The sequence below is a fragment of the Mycteria americana genome, chromosome 10 (assembly GCF_035582795.1).
Source record: "Mycteria americana isolate JAX WOST 10 ecotype Jacksonville Zoo and Gardens chromosome 10, USCA_MyAme_1.0, whole genome shotgun sequence".
Lineage (NCBI taxonomy): Eukaryota > Metazoa > Chordata > Aves > Ciconiiformes > Ciconiidae > Mycteria > Mycteria americana.
In genome coordinates this window covers 16,740,838-16,761,318 of record NC_134374.1, presented here as the reverse complement: position 1 = coordinate 16,761,318, position 20,481 = coordinate 16,740,838, and the positions used below count along the sequence as shown (strand labels likewise).

General features: G+C 41.2%; 1 protein-coding gene across 1 annotated transcript; it reads right to left on the bottom strand.

Annotated features, from left to right (window-relative positions):
- Positions 1-770: 770 nt before the first annotated feature.
- Positions 771-18,722, bottom strand: IL13RA1 (interleukin 13 receptor subunit alpha 1). The gene is made up of 10 exons (XM_075513479.1): positions 18,313-18,722; positions 14,764-14,921; positions 12,559-12,694; positions 10,579-10,699; positions 8,131-8,315; positions 7,609-7,760; positions 6,218-6,350; positions 5,656-5,752; positions 4,969-5,053; positions 771-3,369 (listed from the first exon to the last, which is right to left on the bottom strand). The coding sequence occupies exons 1-10, from the start codon at positions 18,389-18,391 to the stop codon at positions 3,250-3,252; spliced, it is 1,266 nt and encodes a 421-aa protein (XP_075369594.1). The 5' UTR covers positions 18,392-18,722; the 3' UTR covers positions 771-3,249.
- Positions 18,723-20,481: the final 1,759 nt, after the last annotated feature.

Genomic DNA, 20,481 nt, shown 5'->3' with positions numbered 1-20,481 from the left:
TTCTCTCAATCTTTCAAAGAAACCATTGCTAATGTGTTTATTTGGCACTTGAACACATTTAGGTCTAAGCAACTAGGTAATGGCTTTCATCAGTTTTGCAACCTGGCATTTTTAATGACTTCAGCAGCTAACAAAGACATAAAATATTGGAGCTACGTTTGGTAAGGCTACAGCAACCTCAGTCAAATTCCAGTCTGAGAATTTATTAACTCTCTACAGTGTTATGAAAAAACATGCCAAAGTAAGAAAATAGCATGGCATTGAGTACACAGAGGGTAGGAGCACAAGTCTTGTGCACAGTTCCATCTTCATCTCATTACTCCAGCCAAGAAAAGGACAGCTGTGGCATTCCCCATGGATTGCATGGGCTGAGCTCACTTTTGAAAGGGAAGAGGGCAAAACAACGCTCAGTTTTTCTTCTCTGGGTTCTGCATGCCTCAAACATGGTTTCTCATTAAACGATTGCCATCTTTTTGGTCTCAGTTTATCTTCTCAACCCAAGAACAAAAATGCCATCCAATTATATTGAAAAATATTCAAACATATTTATTCATTCTTTACAGATCAAGTAACTGCAATGAAGAACAAACAAATGATAGGAAAACATGGAAAATTTCAAGCTAAAAAACCCCCTAACCATAAACAAGGTATGTTAAAGATGAAGATATACTCAGACACTTACTTCACATGCCAAAACACAGGCTCGAGAAATTCATTCATTAGGAAGTGCATAAATTACTATTATTCAGGAAACAAAGAATTATCCAAAACTTTTCTATAGTGATCTAAACCATCCTCTGCGTTTAAGTCTTCCTTTGACCTAGCACCTTCTATCTGTTTTTTCCCCTCCTTTGGCTTTATGAATTTGGGGTTTTTTTTGTTTTTCAAACAAATAAGCTTTGGTTTTACCATAAACACCAAAACAAAAGTCAAAAGAATTTTGGGTAAAGTACCAAGGATCATCTTCCTAGATTGCTATACTGAAAGCCACAAAACTTTATATTATACTGTCATGCTTGCTTATCTTGAAATAATACATTTCTGTTTGTCTAGTGGTCTATGATGAGCAACATTCTAGATGAGGTAGATTCAAGAAATATTTATATTGCTATAATGATATGAATGTTCTGGGGGAGAGGGAGTGAAGGTGGCACAGGAATTTAATTACCCTTTCGCCCCCGCTATTCCTTTACCTCTGGAATATCAGATAGTGCTGCTAGCTGACTTTGTATAACCTGAGTTTTATCTCACTGAAATCCCTGAGACTTCATTCTCATTTTGTCTTGCTAACCAATTTTTATAATGTCTTTTTTTTAGCCTGATTGTAAGTAAAAGATTTAAGCTAATATGGGGTCTGCTAGTTCTGCTACATTTCTCCTCCCCTTTCTACCACCAGTAACAAGAGGTAGATAAGTGATGTGGAGGAAACTCTATATTTGAGAGGCTCAGTGGGGACTGGGGAAAAAGTTGGATTTATGAAGAGCGGGAGGGAATCCATAAGAGGATAAAGGACGTAAATTTGTAGCTAAAGAGCAAGCTCCATTAGTTCTACTTCTCACAGAACTATATGTTCTAAAAATGTAGCGTTTCATTTCAGATTTTTGATTGAATGGAGTTTGAGGACAGGGCTGAACTTTAAAAGGTTAGTGGCTACAGCGTTTGTTCCTAGCAAACTTCTGAGGAGATCTCTTCCCAGTCTAAGACTGACTATATCAATACTGTCTTGACTATATCAATAGTGACTATATCAACAATGTGTCTGCACTTAGTGGGGAGGAGCAAGAAATTCCTGAAGACTAACCATAAACAGCTTGCATGGATCCCTTTCTCCCCATTACATTACTTTCCGCCTCCAGCACAATCAAGGTACTGCTGTTAACACCCTTGCAGCACAGGGTAGAAACTAATGCTCAGAATTCAGAGCGGACAAATGTCATAGTTGTGCCAGAAAATGTCTGCTGAGCTTTGCTGGGTAAAGCAACCTCAAAACAAAACCATCAAAAAATGAACAAATCAATTCATGGTTTACAAAAAAAAAAAAAAAGTCATCAAGCTGCTGCAGTAAAGTATAGAAGAAATTTTTTTTTAAAAAGTCAAAACAGCACTTTAAATTGCTAAGCTCCTAGAGGGGAAGCTCAAATCACAGCCTCATCACTATAGAAAGAATAAAGCTTATCCCTTAGAAAGCAGGCCAAGGTTGTCATCTCCTCTTCCCCCAAATCCATCAGCTCAGCAGTAAGGATGGGTCTTGGAAGTCTTTCAATTAATTTGGTTTCAGTGGTTTAGCACTTGCTAATCAATTTGACCACAGCTCCTTAGACTCATGCATCCATGCTGGTAATTTTGCTGGACAGACTCAGGATGACTTAGCTTGCAAAAATCAGGTGTTTTCAGGCCAATATGGCCAAAGTAGAATCACAGTCTGGTGAGACTCAATACAGTTATCTGCCACTGCACAACACAGGTAAAAAATTCTATTTATCATTTTAAACAAAGTATAATTAACCCAAGAAGTCCATGAAGGCAAGGCATCTGAGGACAGGCACTTGAAAGGATAAAAAACTAAGCCTTTTCTATGAATAGTCTGAACACCAGCTGGAAAGCAGACAGGCTTTTCATACACATTTTTAAAGAAAAAACAACCCTCTTTTATGGGGTTTGACCAGGCCACAGCTGATGCACATCAAGCAGAAGCGTAAGAAGGTCAGTCCATAAATGCCTTCTGGAAAGTGCCCTGCCCTGGGGCACACAAGACAGGCCATCCACAAACGGTCCGTGCTCTGGCAGCCTGCCTAATAAGTTCCACGTAGTAGCACTTACGAGCCATCTACTGTAAACGAGCCTCATCTCACCTGCTGCAAAATCGAGCCAAATACTTCAGAGAAGTCACAGTGCTTGCTCCAAAAAACTCAGTTACAGTCTAATGTGAGGCACAAACACAAGTGCAAATGACAAGTAATAGGGCAGAGCTGGCTGGAGCCAGAACGCGAGACGCTGCAATGCAGTCAGATGAAAGTTATGTACACGCTCATCTCGAATGATCCAAGGTGAGTCTTTCTAGCAGAGATGGAGGAATGGTCACGGTTAGTGATGTATCTTCTGAGCATCAGAGAAGTAAGGCTCAGAAAGGACTCAGTAAGGTGAAAGCTGGTGAATGTCTTGCAGGCCTCTTCACATCTACATTGTCACCTGAGGTACAGGAGCAGGTGAAATGAAAAGTTTCCTCATCTTTCACCGGTAAAGCAGAGTTCATCGGTTTTCTTTTTCAGAATTAGCGCACTCCGGAGTTTCTGTTAAAATTAAAGAATGAATTTCTTCTTCCTTAGTTAACCTGTCGTAAGCATTCACAGAATCATCCTTTGCACAGATCTGAAAGAGAACAACATTTTTAACAGCGCTTCTTCATGGCAAGCATTGTTTTTTCAGCCCAATAAGACAGACCCATTTCACAACGCATAGCCTATATTATGGTGAAAAAGCCAAGGTAGCTGGGCAACAAACTGTGCTTATTAGGGACATGGCTTAGGCCTGGTTGACAGAAGAGTTGTCCTCTCTGGAGACAAGGAAGAACTGAAGGTTGGCCCCCATCTTAAGAGTGCTTCCAACTACAGCTACCGGGTGAAGCTCAGGCAGGAGGACGGAGAAGTGAGGATATACACGTCAGTAGAGTTTTCACTGAGAAGATCAAGATAATACTCAGAGGCAAGAACACAGCGTTTCCTGGGGCAATAACAAAGCACTTGTGAAAGCACGACAAAGCGTAACAGCTACCATACTTATGACCCTCATGGCCAAGAGTCCCATCTTAGTCCCATAATGACCAATACATGCTGAAACGTTTATCCAAAAGGTAGCAAACTAGGCGGCCAGATCCATGCTTTCCACATAGTTCTGGTTTATTATTAGGTGAACTCAGAATACCCCTGTGAAAAAAGGGAATACGGGATTTTGGACTCTGACTCCATTTACAATTGGGACGCCACAAAAGGAGACTTATTTTCAAAAAGTCCGTGATTCCTGCAACTCCTGTTCAACTGAGAACATCCAATGCACATGCAGCATCAAACACCCAGACAGTCACTATCCTCTACAAACGTTTCACAGGTGGCATCAATTTTGAGATGCCACAGTGAGTCAGAAGGTCTCTTCCATGTAAGGGCTGTGTTCAGCGAACAACATACATTGCCTCATGTCCCGGTTTGAATTAGGGCTTGTCAGTGTACTTCCCTTAGGATTTTATGAAGGGCTACTGAGTTAGATTTGTTTAGAAATAAGAGTTTCCATAATCAGTATTATTCTTCCTGAAATAAGGGCCCATAGCAAGTCTTTCATCAACCAAAGCTTGAAGCAGCTCTAGTTAGTTTTGTTCTTTTACCAACAAGAAACTAAGTGTCCTGATTTACTTCATAGCTAACTGGCTGTGATAAATGTGAAAGTGCTAAAAATATAAGTTTCTGGAAGTCGACTATGAATAGCTTTATTCAGCATCATAAATATCAGCAACGAGCAGAGAAGACCTGAATGTCCAGAAGTAGTTTAATGGAGCTGCAAAAAAACCCAAAAAACCAACCAAACAAAACCAAAAAACCCCTCAAACCACACAAAACCAAACCAAAACAACAACCAAAAAAATCCAACAACCAGAAAACCCCCACCCAAAAAACCCAACCCCCAAACCAACCCAAAACACATTTAAGGGACTAGCAGTCTGTGAAATAATAGAATAATGCAATTCTACTAGTGTATCTAGAAAAGTATACGCAATTTGAGGGGAAAAAAAAAAGTCCCTCTCAGCTTTGGGTAATTGTTTCTGAACAACTCTTATTACTGTAAATACTTAATCTTCGTACAATATACTTACTTATATACAATTGGTTTTAAGATAGACACAGGTATAAGGAAAAAGAAAATTGGAGGCCTACAGATTCCAGTTCAATAGATTAGTTGGCCCAACAGCTTCTTACTAACCTGGGAATCCTCATTCTGCTCTCCAAACATGCGCTTAAGAATTTCTCTAGGGTCCGGAATTGGTGGAAGAATTAGTATCTTCAGCCTTCAGAAAATTAAAAAGAAAAGCTTTAGATGAAAGATGTATTAATTTAAAAATCACCATTTTAATGTCATACTTGGGTGCAGTCAAGAAAATTTGTGGAGTCAGCTTTGGCATCACTGGGCAGCTTTCATGCTCTGCAACGGTAGCCCAATTCTCATTTTTACTCCCCAAGCCAAAAGAAAATGGGAATATTCACAGAGACAGATTCTAAATAACTTTCACTGTTGACAAAGACAGCAGCAAAAGTAGGTTGTTTTTTTAAATCTGGTAAAATATACTATATAAGCTTAATTTTTAATTTGGACTTCATTGCTTAAAGAGAGGGGATGCAATAGCTGTGCAACAAGAAGCTAACTGTAAGCATACCTAAGCAATGTTACCCAAGCGCAACCAGAGCCTGTATATGGTCTATAAAGCTAATTCTAATGACTGAGGCACAACGGAGCTGCCATTTTTGTTATGCAACGCATGCTACGGATAAAAGAGCGGCTGCTGAAACATGCCACCCCACCGACAGTTACCTGGAAGAGAGATGAACTGTAACGCAAGTCACAGACCAATCAGAATTAGTGGATTGTAAATAAAGGGAGATCGTTATTTACCTTTTTAGATAAACTAGTAGAATTATCGTAGATACGGCTACTATTAATGGAATGGTGATTATTAAAACAAAATAGAACGTAGAGTCTGTCTTCTCACCTGGAAAACAAAAATTGTAGAAACTTACGGATGTTTTGGGAGGCTTTTTAGGAATAACGACAACAAACTAAATAATTCTCTAGTTAATTCACAGACAACGTTTTTTCAAATATATTAGCACTTTTGTAGGCAAGGACTTATTTTTCAAAGCATGACACTATAATGTGGATACATTTGGCAAGAAAATGAAAACCAGCAAGACTCAGGGCTGAAAAACTGACAGCACTGGGAAGGGGTTATTGCACAGCTACACAGATGGCAACCCCATCACCACAGAGAGCAGTACAGGCAGTAGCTGACGGCACTGCGGAAGGACTAGAACTCTCTTGCCCTCTTTGCACCGACGATTAAATAGATACATAGGAAGATGATCTTCAACTCCCATTGACTTAGCAGACAAAAGGTATGAGATGCCTTACAGATGAAGAATAAAGTGCAACAAATTGCAGGAAGAATAGTTCTCACCAATACTCTTTTCTTCACTCCAGTCGCTACAGAGCTTGCTGCTGTAACACTCGGGCTTTGGTTTTGCTCTCACTTTGAAGATGTACTTGCTGTTAGGATCAACGCTCGGAATTGACGTATAATTATTTTCAACCTAAGGTGAAAAGAAAAGGTAATTTGCCTTGTTCAATTACCAACATATTCTCAGTCATTTACAAGCCCATTTTCATTGTGTACTTAATGTATTTGGAATGTTTTGATGGAAGATCTTTTTGTGAATACTGAACTTCATATAAAAGGACATAGTAGCATTGAACCAGCACAGACTGCCTAAATAGAGATTCCAAAGCTAAGATTTAAACTTATTCACTGCTACATCTATCATACAGCATTTGGCATCAATGATTAAACTAAGACTCAGTATCTGGAACACTGCCTTTTTTTTTTTTTTTTTTTTGAGAAACATCTGTGATTTACACTGCCTTCCCCTCTCTGTCAGGGCAGCAATGCTTATCCAACTTTGACCATGCAAAAGTCTTCTGTGATGCCTCTATGGAGACAGGCAAACACACTAGCTGGGATCAAACTTCACTTATTTTTGATCCAAAATGCCAGTTTCCTGAGAAATGCTGATATTATTCGAGTTTGCTAAATTTGGGGTAGGACACACAACTAAATATGCTCTGCAGGAGAAGACTGCCACCTTATTTTTAAATTTATCATATTGTTTACCATTCTGATCAAACAGTAGAGTCAGTTTGGCTATGCAGATACAGGCATGAGTACATCCAGACACTGAAGTCAATACTTTTTACACATACATTAAAATCAGTGTATCTAAGAGTGCACGCCTTTTTCTTCCCTCCCCTCCTCAGTCTTTTTATCCCCTTGCTTTTCTGTATAACATTCTGTGTTCTTGTGTGCACGCACAATTAATTTTGCTTTATGGTAATCAAGTCACATAATTCAAGAACAAGGCAGTCATCTGACTGAGCACAGACCAACGACAGGAAAACCCAACACCAGCAGAGCAAAGTCCCATATCACTGAGAAGCAAAGAGGCACATGCACTGCAGTATACTTCCTGATAAGTGTTGTTTAGTTTAGTGTATACTTCTTTATCAGACTGTTCTTACACATTACTGCTTTGCCATAACAAATAACGGCAAGGATTTAGAAGATTTGTATGAATTGTGTTGTATAGATATTACTACTAGAAACCTACTGTATGGGAGAAAAATCTTATGTCCACCTAACACTTCCAGCTAGTGCACCAGACCCATTCCTATGCAGCATATATAATTCTTCATTTTTAAACAGCAAATATTTGAGTTACTGTGAATATCAACACAAGTTATAAAAGATACGTAGGGAAAAAAAAAATCAGTTAACTGTAAGTAATGAAAAATTACCTTAATTATCTGAGCGGTGTCCAAATCACCATTGTGATATTCAACTTCATAAAATAAACAATTTTCTGGAAAGGTGTCTGATTCACTCCATTCTACATATATTTCATCATTAATCTTTGACAGTTTAACTTGTCTCGGAGTAGCAGGTTTTACTGAAATGCAAAATGGAAGAATTAGTTAAAAAGTGTATTTCACTGCCCACAAAAACTGTTGAAGTCCTGTATTGCATCATATTACACCAATTCAGGAACAGAAAGAGGAAAAAGCACCAAAAAGTCAAGAAAGAATAAAAACAACTAAAGAATAAGAGTAAAAATGAGTGGAAAATGACACCCCGCCCCACCCTCCCAACCCCAAAAAACAAACCTTGTCTATATAATTCCCAAATCAAAGATCAATAGAAGGGAGCATTTAATCATGTTGTCTCATCCACAGCTTATGAAGTGCAAGCTTCTCAAACACAACGATATACTAGCAAACTTCTTTTTTTAATTATTTTTTATGATGTGGTGTTAAACTTACCGAGGGTGGTAGGATTTTCACTTGCACACACAGGTCTAATTTCTTCAGAATCATCTCTAATCAAAATACTTATAGCTGGGTAAGTATTGGTGACTTTTGGGAAGCTAAGATTGAACATGCATCCAAAGATTCCTTGGTGCATAGAATAGTTGCTGCACTTCTTACGGTTTTTCAAGCCATCAAACCTATAGGAATAAAAATTTTTTTTTAAACTTCAAAAGAATGGGACAGCAAGGGGCCAGCTTGTTCTTAAACCTGCTGCGAATTCTAAAGACTGATCTTGCATTAAAGCTGTACTATAGCATACATAAAAATAAAGCTAAGCAAAATAAGAAGCTTCTCATTTATCTCAAGCTTTAGAAAGAATATTATTTTTGTAAAGAGTGTCAAGCAGCAGAAAGAGAGGGAGGTTTGCGTTACATCCAAGCACCAAATACAACAGCTGCTTTCAGCTTTGGTTCACGTTTTCCACATGGGAAAACAATTTCAAGGAAAAAAAAATATTTAGAAAGCAAACTAATTTGTGTCCCTTCCTGTCAATAGAATTTCACTTCTATGATAGAATGACCTGATCAATCTCCTTCAGCAATGCCTCAGGTATTGCAGCTCTTGGTTGAGTTTCACCTATTGCTGCATTTGCTTTTCAAAATGTCAGTATTCACTTCCAATAACAGAGAAGGTATGACAACCTTCTTCCTTGCTTCCCTTTGTTCGCCAAGTCCCAATGAAAATGTGCCAGTAGCTTTTCCTCCTGAGAAAACGGATTTTTTATTTATTTATCTAAAAGCGATACAGATCAAATCAGAGCTTCATTTAGGAGCACAATAGGAATGATGTTCCCCTACTTCACATCTCGGTGAATCACATACAGGGGCTCGGGAAACCAAACCCCTCTGTCCTGTTTTCAGGACAGATCCCTTTTTTATCCACCCTTCTCACCTCCTGCCGTGGGGCTGATGAAGCCGGGAGGCATTCAGAGCAGACAGCACCATGCCGATGCATCAACCTGCTCTCGTGAGCCTCTGTTTCAGCAAGTATTACTGTGCACTGACTGGATTTGTTTATTCTAAGCTAATGTCATATTCATGTTCATTTTGGATGAAAAGATAGGATTTTAGAGGAAAATATCAATGAAGAATATAAAATGGAACTAAGCAATAATTTTTCAGGTCACTGTTCAGTCATTTCTGGGGAGGAAAAAAAAAAACACCCCACAAAACAAAATAAAGATGAAAAACCCCAAATGCACAGCCAAAAACAAACCCTCACCTGCACTACGGAAAATGTATCTTTCAGTCCAAAAGTCAAGTGCTTCCTTAGTTTTCAGCTTTAAAACTAGAAAAAAAAGTCTTTTTCTTTCTAAGCAGCATGAATCAAAACACACTGCTGTCACTGCAGCTACATCTTTCATCAAAACTAAGGGGTAAGTTGAAAATACATAGCCCTAATTAAAGCATTATTCCAGTACGTATCGATATACCCAGAAATTCAGATCTCCAATGCCTCATTGGTACTGGTCTTGTAATAAAGAAAAAATTTCTTTCAGTAGCAGTTTAGAGAGAGAACAGCCCTCCCTGCATTTAACTAAAGCAGCAAGTTTTCTGCTGTTTGCTGTCCAAATGCATTAAATCGAACAGTTAATCTGTGAGGCTGCCACTGGAGAGGGAGAGGAAAAAGTTTATTTAGTTAGTTCAGATAAGACAAAAAGCTGATTTAAACTACAACAAGGGGCTTTCAGAAAGAAAACTTCAATATTTCTACAGAAGCTAATGCAATCTGGCACTTCACAAGCTCCATCAACATGCAGAAGTATGCATAGATTAGCGTGCACAGATCTTGCTGCCAAGTTTTTGCTCACACCACAACTCTGTTCCTTTGGAACAGGAGTCCATTTATGGCAGTCAGCTGGCAAGCGTGGATGATGATAAAAAGATGTTCTCCATAACTTTCAAGGTGAATCGGTTATTTATGACATCGAAGATACAAACCAAACTACTGTTAAGTGTTATTAATGCTTTCATACCATTTTCCAATGATTTAAGAGCTGACACATACATTAGTGAGTGAATCTGACTTAAATGGCCCATGTTTATTGGCCTGCAAAAAAAGCAATTAATACATTGGTCTCGCTCAGTTCTTAATTATTCCCTCTTTGAATCCACAATTAGAAAAAATTAGAAAGCCAAAGCAGTTATTTTAAAAATGGGCTGCAGAAGCAGCCAGTGCTTCTCGTAATAGTTACATCAACTTCCCAAAAAGACTCAGGAACAGCAACTGCTTGACCCTTCCACAGTGAAGTCTTCTGTTGGACAGGACCCAACGCTAACTTGTACGAAATGCCCTGGGATCTTCCAAAGCAACAGGAAGCAGACAAGTAAAACGCCTAATGTAAAACTAAAGATTAGCACTAAAGCGCTTTAGAGTTGGGAATAAAAAGATCATACGAACCAGTAGAACAACGTGTAATTGGTATCACTGCTTGCATTCTCCCCAGGACGCCACGTACAAATCATGTACTCCAAATTGTGCCAAACACAGCTCAAGTCAACAGCAGCAGTACCTGGAATACCTGCAAGGCAAGTTGGAAAGGTCTCGTAAGATTTATTTTGCCAGCAGTCTTGTCCCCAGTTTCCAGAAGTAAAACATCCCTTTTTACATAACTGAAACTGTCTGGAAGGCAAAGATGGGTTACTTCTCAGCCCGCACTGCCTGTCTCAGCATAGCCAGTGATGAATTCCAGTTGTTTATTGCTTGCAATAGCTGAAATCTCAGCAAGGCAACTTCTAAATGCAAGCTAATTGTAACAGGGAATCTCAGTTTCCACCATGTCTGAATTACTACTTAGAGTTACCTGATGCTAAGGACAAGGTGTTGAGTCAGGAAAATATTTTGTTCTATTAAACTACAGATACTTTAAAAAGGAGTTAAAGTAACTGGCAACTATAGGGATAGCACTTAGCTTTGTTATAGTTATTACAGCCATCAATGTTAAAAATAAGCAGCATTTAATTATAGTATCTTCTCCAGATACAATATTAGTGTCTCAGTATTCTGAATATTGAAACACCTGCAGATCTTAAATATGGACAAAAGCAACACTGAAGTAAGTTGAATTTTTAATTGAGACCCATACACCTCCAGACAGTCACTTCAACGTATTGAAAACCCAAACTACAGAACATAAATACAAATGAGTACATAGCAATTGTGAATAGACACATCAATGTATCTCCCAGGCAGAGCAACTACAGAATAAAGTCCTTCATATTCAATCTTGCATTTTTTTATGGTACAAGTTCTTTATACTGTATTATCATATTACAGAACATTAGATATTTTTTCCTTTTAACAAGTCGCAACGTCTCCAAGAACTAAAAAAAAGAATGTTAATTTTATCAACAGTCCAGACTTTTATTGATAGCAAACCCCAAAATACCTTCTACTTCTAAGCTTGCATTCTCCCTGAAGTGACTGTCTAAGAGTATAGGAAAATGAAACTGGTTTTCCTATTGCAAGAAGTATTTAAAAATATTTTATGTGCAAGCAGACTTTTAAAAGCCCCATCCTGTTTAGTACATGCTGTCCTAATGATCTGTTTTTCCCTGATTTTCCAGAATACCGTTTTGACAGACACGCAGACAAGCCCGATAGGGTCTCAGATTCCCCCATCCACATGCGGTTTTCATCCACATTGAGTCACACTCCTGGGTTAGACAGACTTTTACTACTCAAGGCAAGAGGCTCTATTTCCTTGCTGTACCTCCTAACTTCCAGCATCCAGCAGAATACATTATTCCTTAAAGTCTGCTTCCTAACAATTTTGCTATGGACCCCTTATTGCTGGATGTCAAGAAAAAAAAATATTTTTTCTCTATTCATTTTGCTGTGCACAGCTTTGTAGACCCCAGTCATCTCTTTTAATTATAGTAGGGTTCTCTCTTTTTTAAGTAATTTATTTATTCAACAAGTTGTTAAATTTGCTAGATTCATCCCTCTAAAATAACCCTACATTTGTAAATGTTAGACACTTTTGCTTGTAGAGAAAAATCATACAAAATAAACTGACTTAGATGTTAGTCACGAAGCCAGCAGGCTTAATACAACCTAAGTTATCTCTTATCCCACAACCACAGCGTGGCAGGGACAAGAGGAATGACAGGAATCACATCATTGTCTTGGAAGAACATTTAAATTTTACAAGCTCGTCCATAAGGTTTTAAGCATCGGAAGACTCTACTTGGGTTTAAACGTAGTATAATCATTCTGTTTAAGCTCTATCAGTCGAGCTAGCCCTTGGGTCTGGTATGTTTCTATTTCTCTACAATGTATTTCTATGACATTTTGTTAAAATAGCAGAGAAAACAAGGCCGTGTCTCCTCGGGCCAAGAGAGGCACGTCTGTCTGGGGCCTGGCCGCTGCACATGTTACCTTCTGGCTTCAGAGAGGTCTCCACCCATCGGCTGGGCTCGCTGGCGTTATCGTACTTGCATTCACTTCTCACTTTGAAACGCATTTCCTCATTCAAGAATATATCCGTCACACGGAAGCGACTCTTGCTCCATTCCTGGGTTTAGATGGGGAGGAAAAGACAACCAGAACATTTGGCATACCATATCAGACACATGGGAATTACTATTAATGTAAGAATACATTACAGGCCCTCAGAAAGACTGCAACTCAAAGCCAAATGAAAGGAGTGTCTGACAACGTGGGAAGCCTCAGCATCACTTTGCTTTTCTTTTTCGCCATCAGGCACATCCAGAACTCACCAAAGGAAAATTACTTCTACTCCAGTGACCTGTAGACACAGGCAAAGGCCACACAGAAATCAAGGAAAAAGTATAACGTGGGGGAAAATTATCATAAAGTCTTCACGAATAATGCAATATAAGCATGTTTACAGTACAGCTATATAAACAGGAGCTTACAGATCTAACCTTCATCTTTCTGTGTGTGCACATGAGTGCAGGACGAACAGAAGAAAGAACCAAAAAGCAATGAGAAGAGTTTGCATGGATTTAAGAAGCAAAAGAAGAAAATTAACAAAACAAATGCACAAATGGCTATTAAATACAGTGACAGCACATCAGGCCCAAGTAGTCCATGAGCTTCCATTTTCAGAAGAGAGTATGTATGTGTGTGAGAAAAGGCTTGTCATACACTTACTTGAGCATCTTTTATTGGGCTAGGGGGATACGTTTTACTTAACTAGAAACAGGATTTAAAAAAAAAAAAATAAAAATCTTTGTTATGACCAAAGAGTGGTGTAACCACTCGTGTACAAAAAAAAAAAAAAAAGAGGGCAAGGAAATCAAACAGCAATGAACAGCCTAGGTTCTACTAGTCGTAATGCAAAAAGTCTGGTTCACCCTGTTGTGTGAAACCACTGTCCCACCGCTCTTTCATGGCTGTTGACCTTAACAGCTGTTAGACCCTTCCACAAACTCGTTCAGCTCATTAACTGAGCAGACTTTCAACTTGTTAATTTGTTAATGAAGCCATCAGAAGAGGTAAACAGGCTTCTGCTGAGTTAGCAAGTTCAACTGGCTCATCTAAAGGTCCGATGAAGATCATTAGAAAAAGGGGTGTCAAAAATGAACTATCACCCTTTTAGCACTGTTAAGCCATTAAATCAGCTCAGCTGTTTGCAAAACTACAGACTTACTTGAAGTCAGGATATCCTGGAGCTGTCAGAAAAGCATGGCAGTCACCGTGAAGAGGCCATTGTAAACATCAGGCCATAAAACAGTAATAGGGCTCAACAACAAAGGACTGCTTTAAGAGGCATCATATAGACTTTAACCATATCCGAAATAGCAGTGCTGCCGGCCCCACAGTCGGTGCGTATTCAAGGCTTCAAATTCTGACAGTTTGGAATTATGGACTGATAGCATATTATCTTACTGGCAATAAATTGTAAAAACATTTGTCCTACGGCCCCTTCAGTACCATGGCAATGCTGCTCTCATTCCTGACCAAACAGTTGTTAATCCACACCAAGGATCACATCTGGGCTGCAAACCATCTAACATAGAAATAAAAACAAAAAGCCCCCCCCAAAGTTCTACAGTTTCTCTTCCAGGGAACAAATGTGTTCCATGTTGTATTCATAACACATCCCCATGGATAACTGTAAGCGCAGGTGCTGGACAGGGCAAATGCAGGAATACGTTAACACTTGGCATTACCTCCAGAAGACACTGTCAAATCACAGCTACATCAAGGTTAATGTGGACATTTCTTTCTTAAATTGAATTCAGAGTGAAGGAGATCAGCCTTTGCAAATTGCCATTAAAGTCTTAAGGATGTAGACTGCCCTGTATATATTTTATTTTTTCTAGGAAGCTGCACAAGCAAAGACTGAAACAAGTCTTTTTGCATTATTATGGTACTTCTGTGTTATTAGTAGCAGCTCAATTATCAGAGAGCGACAGACAGATTTTTCTGATCTGAAGATCCCACGTGCTGGTATGACTCGTTCTTAAGGTTTTGATCCCATGACAAGAATTAAAGGCTATATTAAAACTGTATTTATAGACATTTATATATGTATATATGCTTACACACACACAATTTTATCACAGTAAGACATTTACCGGAGCATAGCAGAGTTTAGAGAGGCAATGCACTTACTCTTTTGTCCTGAGGGACCTTATCAATCACAATGTCGCTGGAATACTCCAGGTCACAGCTACTGCTGATGTTCTCTGGGGGGTTCCACGTCCAGTTCAGGGTGCAGATTTGGATAAATGTGTAGCCCAGGTTGGATGGAGGTGGAAGAACTTTTGCTCCTAGAAGAAATAAGTTATCAGTGTAACAATCTTGTTGGTCCACATTTTACCCTTAGTAATACTGACCAATTTTTAACTCTCCAACAGAAAAGAACACAAAAGACTTCTCAACTTCACCAGCTTGTATTTGCTATCAGATAAACTACTGCCCACTAAATTGTTGCTACTATTCCTGTTATCTCAGTCGGTTAATCACTTAAATAATTATAATAAATGCACACACAAAAAATCATTGAAAAGTAATTTTAAAGAAATTGTTGCATGCTGCAATGTAGTAGCTGTGGTAATGAAACTTATGCTTGTGGAGGGAAGATAAGTCTCATTTTTTGGATCTTTTCTGCTGTGAGTTTGCATTGCGCATGATGAATCTTTAGTAAAAATAGTATATACATTTTCTGGAGCAATTAACACTTTATTCTACCCCAAAAGTATCCATCAACGCAGTTTTAGAGAGAAAACTTTAAAAAGACAAGTTGATTACATCTTGCAGGCAACAGCTGTACGTTAGAACCACAATTTAGCCCAATCCAAGCAAAACCGAGAATGTTAAAAAACAACAAAGAAACCACAATGCTTTTTCAATTACTCACCTATTAAACTTTTAATGCTATGCTTTAGCACAGTGAACAAAACCAGCGTGGGACAAATAGTAATTCACTGCTGGTGCACTTCAGTGGTACATTTTTTCACCTCCCCAAAAGCAAGATAGAAGTGGAGGAAGAGCCATGACTCAGAGAGAGTTGCTGGAATAAATCCATTTGTGCATTGACCCTTCCTCACTGTTGTGCACTGAGTCACAGACTACTCAATATCCAGTCATAGAGCTTAAATGTGTTATTAGAAAACAAAGAAGGGAAATGTGGCAGAAAACAGAAAACTGCTAGGAAAAATCAAAGTATGTGTCAGACTCCAATTCTAGAAAAAATTACCAACTGGTAACTACCTGAGAAAATGAAAGTGAATTTTGTTTTTTCTTAAAGGGCTACTCTAATGTATACTATTAGGAGATATTAAATGAGAGGCCAAATGAGACTGCTTCTCAAGGGTATCTACAGGTACCATCACTGAGGCACCACCACCTATTTGTCTGTGGAAAGAAAGTACCCTTGTTACACAGTAGTTTCACAAACACTTCAAACTGATATCAACTAGGGCTGCAGGTCTTGCTCGTCCCAGGAAACCAGGCTCAACCTGCCCCAGCATTTGGGGGAGCACATAGGGAAAGGGCAGAATAATTCCACCGAGATCAGTTTTCCCATCCAGGTCACAGCGCAGCCCCATTTCCTTCTGCTAGCGCAAGGAAGAGGGCAGATGGAAAGGCCAAACGGCTTCTTTCAGCAAGAATTCTGCTCAAAGCGTCCATGACGCCATTATCTTACATTTCCTGAGAGCCTTAGCTGCCAAAGCTGGAAGAAAATTCATCCAACTCCTGGAGCTTTCTCAGACCTTTGCAGAGTTAAAGGACAGGCAATGGTAGAGAACAGACATTATTACCACCTGCGTGTCCGCGTGTATGTGCGGATAATGTATGCTCGCACGGAAAATGAGAATAATTACTAGAATTTACTGTTTTAGTCTGAATATGCTTAGCTTTTTTGAATACTTAAAACTTTTGAGATTTGTTTGTTTGTTTCTTCAGTTTTACAGCTGGCCTTGGGAGCGGAGAAGACAAAGTTTTGTTCTTACAAAAATACAGTCTCCTCTGAGAAAACTGAACCTAGCCAGAGCATCTTTGCCTATTACCTGTTCCGCTAACAAAAGCTTACGACAGGTTTTAGTAACAGCATCGGGAGCTTAAGTTTGCAAATACTGAATCCTTTAGATCATGTAAAAAAATAAATATATTTATTCAACAAGACTACACAGCTCCAAACACTTTGTCTTTTCATGATCACACTTTTTATTACCTACAAAAGCCACAAACCATTTTAAAAAAATAGTGTCATCCCTGATTGCCGTTCTGAAGTTCTACACATTCTCTTTTAATAGGTTTGATTAGAAGTAACTGTGCTTAAGCTTGCAGATCTCTAACCTCACAAAGTAAGAGCTGGGAATATTCAAAGTTTAGAAATAAATGAATAAATTGTATTAGCATAAAAAGTTTAAATCTAGTAGGTTTTAGATTAGTCTATACAATCTGAAGCTCATGCTTTAATGTTATATTCAGCTGAAGATTTGCTTTTATTCATAGGCTTGGCCAGTCTCTACTTTTGTTGTATAAAATATACATACACCCTAATACTTTTGTTATTAAAATCTCATCGCTACAGCAATTTAGCAGAACAACTCAAAGACCCACTATGAAACATAAACAAGACGTTATTTCACTCTTAAAAAACAAAACCACAGTGATGCTTCGAAGAAAATAAAGCGCAGTAGTAACTAGCAGAGATTAGCTGAGGCAATCCTGCATAAAAAAAAATTTATTTTTAAAAGCGATACTGTGGAAACATCAGCAAATACTTTGCATCAAGTATCGTAAAAGTGTTGTAAAGTCTTTGTATTTGTATTTTGTCCTCCTGCATTTTCTTAAGGTTGATTTCATAGTTATAAACCGAATTGTAGCCAGTTGAAAAATAACAATTCTCTAATGTTTGCAACCGCATTTTTGCGTAACATAAGCAAAGACAGAACTAATAAGGCTTCGAGCCCCGTTTCTGATTAAACCCTCTCAGACACGCACACATCTTTCCTGCAACTAAACGTTCGTGTTTCCAAAAGTGCGGAAACTAAAAGCAACGACAAACGTAATGTACAAAGCACACGACAAGGGAAACTGTTTATGCCCAGAGCTCCCACAGCCAGCAAAGCCAAAGGCAGCGAAGCCAAGGCAGCTCCCGCCGTGCTACCAGCGGCTGCCTTCGCCTGACTTCCAGGAATCCGCCGCAAGACACAGGCACAGAGAGAAGGGCGCTGGTTCGGTTTCTGCCTCGGCTCTTAAGGCAGAGACAGTCCCGGGAACCGAAGACAGAGCTCAAAAGATTTCTGCTGACCCTGTCAACCGCTGCCTTACAGAGAGAGAAGAGCAGATTTTTAAGCATCCCCGTCCCTCTGCCCGGCAAGAGGCCGGGCGCGCTACTGGCATCGCTCTTGCACGCAGCCGACGCGCTTCGGGCGATTTCGACTACAAAATGAAAGCATTCGACTTAACTATAAGAACACAGATGCACCGAGCCCACAGCCGAGCGGGCAGCGCAGCTCCCACGGCCGCCCGACCCGCGCACGGCCGCGTCCCCGCAGCGGCTCCCGCGCGGTGTCCCAGCCCCGCCTCGGGTCGGCAGCGAGCGGCCCCGGCTGCGCCGGCCGGGACGAGCGCCCGGGAGCGGAGCGGGGCGAGCCCGGCTCGGGGCTGGCAGCCGGCCGGTGGTCCCGCTCCCCTTCCCGCTCCTACCTGCCGCCGGCCCCGCGGCGACCACCCAGCAGACGGCGAGGAGAAGCCGGCACCGCAGCGGGGCTCCGGGAGGATCCATGGCTCCGGCGTCCCGGCCGCCCGAGCACGGCCCTTCGCTCCCACTTCCCGTCGCGGGGGCCGGGCCAGACGGGAAGAGCCGCGACGCGGCCCGCCCAGGTAACCCGAGCCCAGCGGGGAGCGGCGGCCGGCGGCAGCGGTCCGCCCCCGCTACCTGGGCAGCGCCGGCCGCCGCCCTGCCCGCCCCGGGGCTGGGCTGCCGGCCCCCGCCGCCCGCCGCCCCCCCCCCGACAGCGCTGCCCCGGGACTGCCCGCTGCCGCGGGGCCGGGCTGCGTCTCCCCCGCTGCGAGGGCAGCGTCCGCGGCAGCCCCTGGCCCCGCGCCGCCCTCCCTCTGCTGTCCCCCCGCGGGCCGCCCCTGCCTTCCTTCCGGTCTCTGCTGGCCGTGGCGGCCTCCCGCAGCCGCACCGCGGAGACGCTTCTTTCCCCCGGAGCCTGTGTGCCTCCCAGGGGCCCTCCCCAAGCCCCGCCTCGGCCCTGCTGCAGAACCTGAACTGCGGCGTTGCTCAGGGACCCCGAGCGCTTCCCGCACCCCCTCTGCAGGGACCGCAGCCAGCACCGCCCCGCACCCCGTGCTGCTTCCCCGGCTGCTGCCCGGTGCCCCACCGCGCTTTCCCCCAACACCATCCCAGCTCCCCCCGCACTGCACTTCAGCGCGGCCCTAAACTGAAAGGTCTTGTTTTGGGAGTCAAAGTCGTTTTCCTTTTACAACCAGATCTACACTCAGCTCCTGCTATTACTGAAACGTGCCCGAGACATTCATATCCTCTCACCAGGAAAGCCGCTATGTTAGCACATCCCAAAAAGTTCTCTTGATGTTAAACCTAGTTATTCAAAACCCCTGGCAGAACTCCTCTTTTCAAAATCCCTCCTGCAAATTCAGGTCACTTCTATAGTTCTCATCTGTACTAAAAATGCATATTGTTCTTTTTCTAATCCGCTACTACAGATTCTTCTTTCTACAAACTTCCCCAAACACCTTCTGCTTCAGCCCCTTCCAAACATGATACAGTCACTTCGCAATTTTGCTCTCACTTTTGCAGGTGTGACGTGGCAACTAATTTTCCCAAATTTCCACAGAAGTGAGAATATCACGCAAGTGATATTTTGATACACTTCAGGATAAGAAAACATTTGGGATAAGCATTTTTCTTCTTGACTAGATTTTTGTGGTAGCTAGCAAGCTTGCTCCTACTTGCCACCCAAATACAGGTATCATAAAAATAGTAAAGATCCAGCAGAGAGGAAACTTCTGGCTAAGTTTCAAGGCTAAGTTTCAAGGCAAATCAAAATTAATTAGTGAAAATTACTTATTCCTAAGCCAACAGAACGTTTCAGTAGTTACTCAGCTCTTCAAGGAGTTTTGCAAGAGTTCATCTGCTTTTTAGACACTCATTTTAGAAAAAGGGAAGCGGATCTTTTTATGATAGGGCGGGGAATATCCTGTGTTAATGTTTTTTTTTGTTTTTCTGCCTGTTTGTTTTTATACTCCTGGGAAAAGAAGAGGATTTAGCAAATTTCTTAGTTGCTGTTAGAAATTGCCCAAGGGCCTGCAATTATAATAAAATAAAAATTGTGCCTTAAAGTTCCAGGATGTGGAACGTTTAAGCTGTGTGACTGGGATCAGACTGTGACTACCTACAGCCGGCATGGACTATGCCTGCTGGTGATGACCTTTGTAGAGTAAAGCTGATCTGAGATACAGTGACCTCTCTCTTGCTTTTGGTTTCCTTGCTAATGTTTTCTTTCCTTCCTTCTTTCTGTTTTGTCCACTCTTTCTCCTGGGAGAGCCAGTGCAAAGCACACATCCAATGGTTCACACGCTTTTGGCTGCCTGCCCGTCATCGGAGGCAGCTGGAATGTTTTTCCCCGGCTCCCTCCCTCCTCCCCAAGTGCTGGGCTTGTCATCACATTCCCATCTCGGTGCACGGCAATCACAACTCCCGCCGAAGACTTTGATCCCTGCCACCTACCCGAGACTTCCCGTTTCTCAATCTCATTGAGTCCTGTCCTGCATCTTTCTGTTGCAAATCTCATGCTCGCTCATGTTCTTGTTAGACAATACACCTGCACTGTAGTGACTGGAACTCAT

Excerpts from the sequence above, each read along its gene's own strand:
- IL13RA1 (XM_075513479.1), bottom strand. The coding sequence starts at position 18,391 with ATGGATCCTCCCGGAGCCCCGCTGCGGTGCCGGCTTCTCCTCGCCGTC. Across the intron at positions 14,922-18,312 it reads CGCCGCGGGGCCGGCGGCAG|GAGCAAAAGTTCTTCCACCT; the intron begins GTAGGAGCGGGA and ends TATTTCTTCTAG. Across the intron at positions 8,316-10,578 it reads AATTACACGTTGTTCTACTG|GTTTGATGGCTTGAAAAACC; the intron begins GTTCGTATGATC and ends TTATTCCTATAG.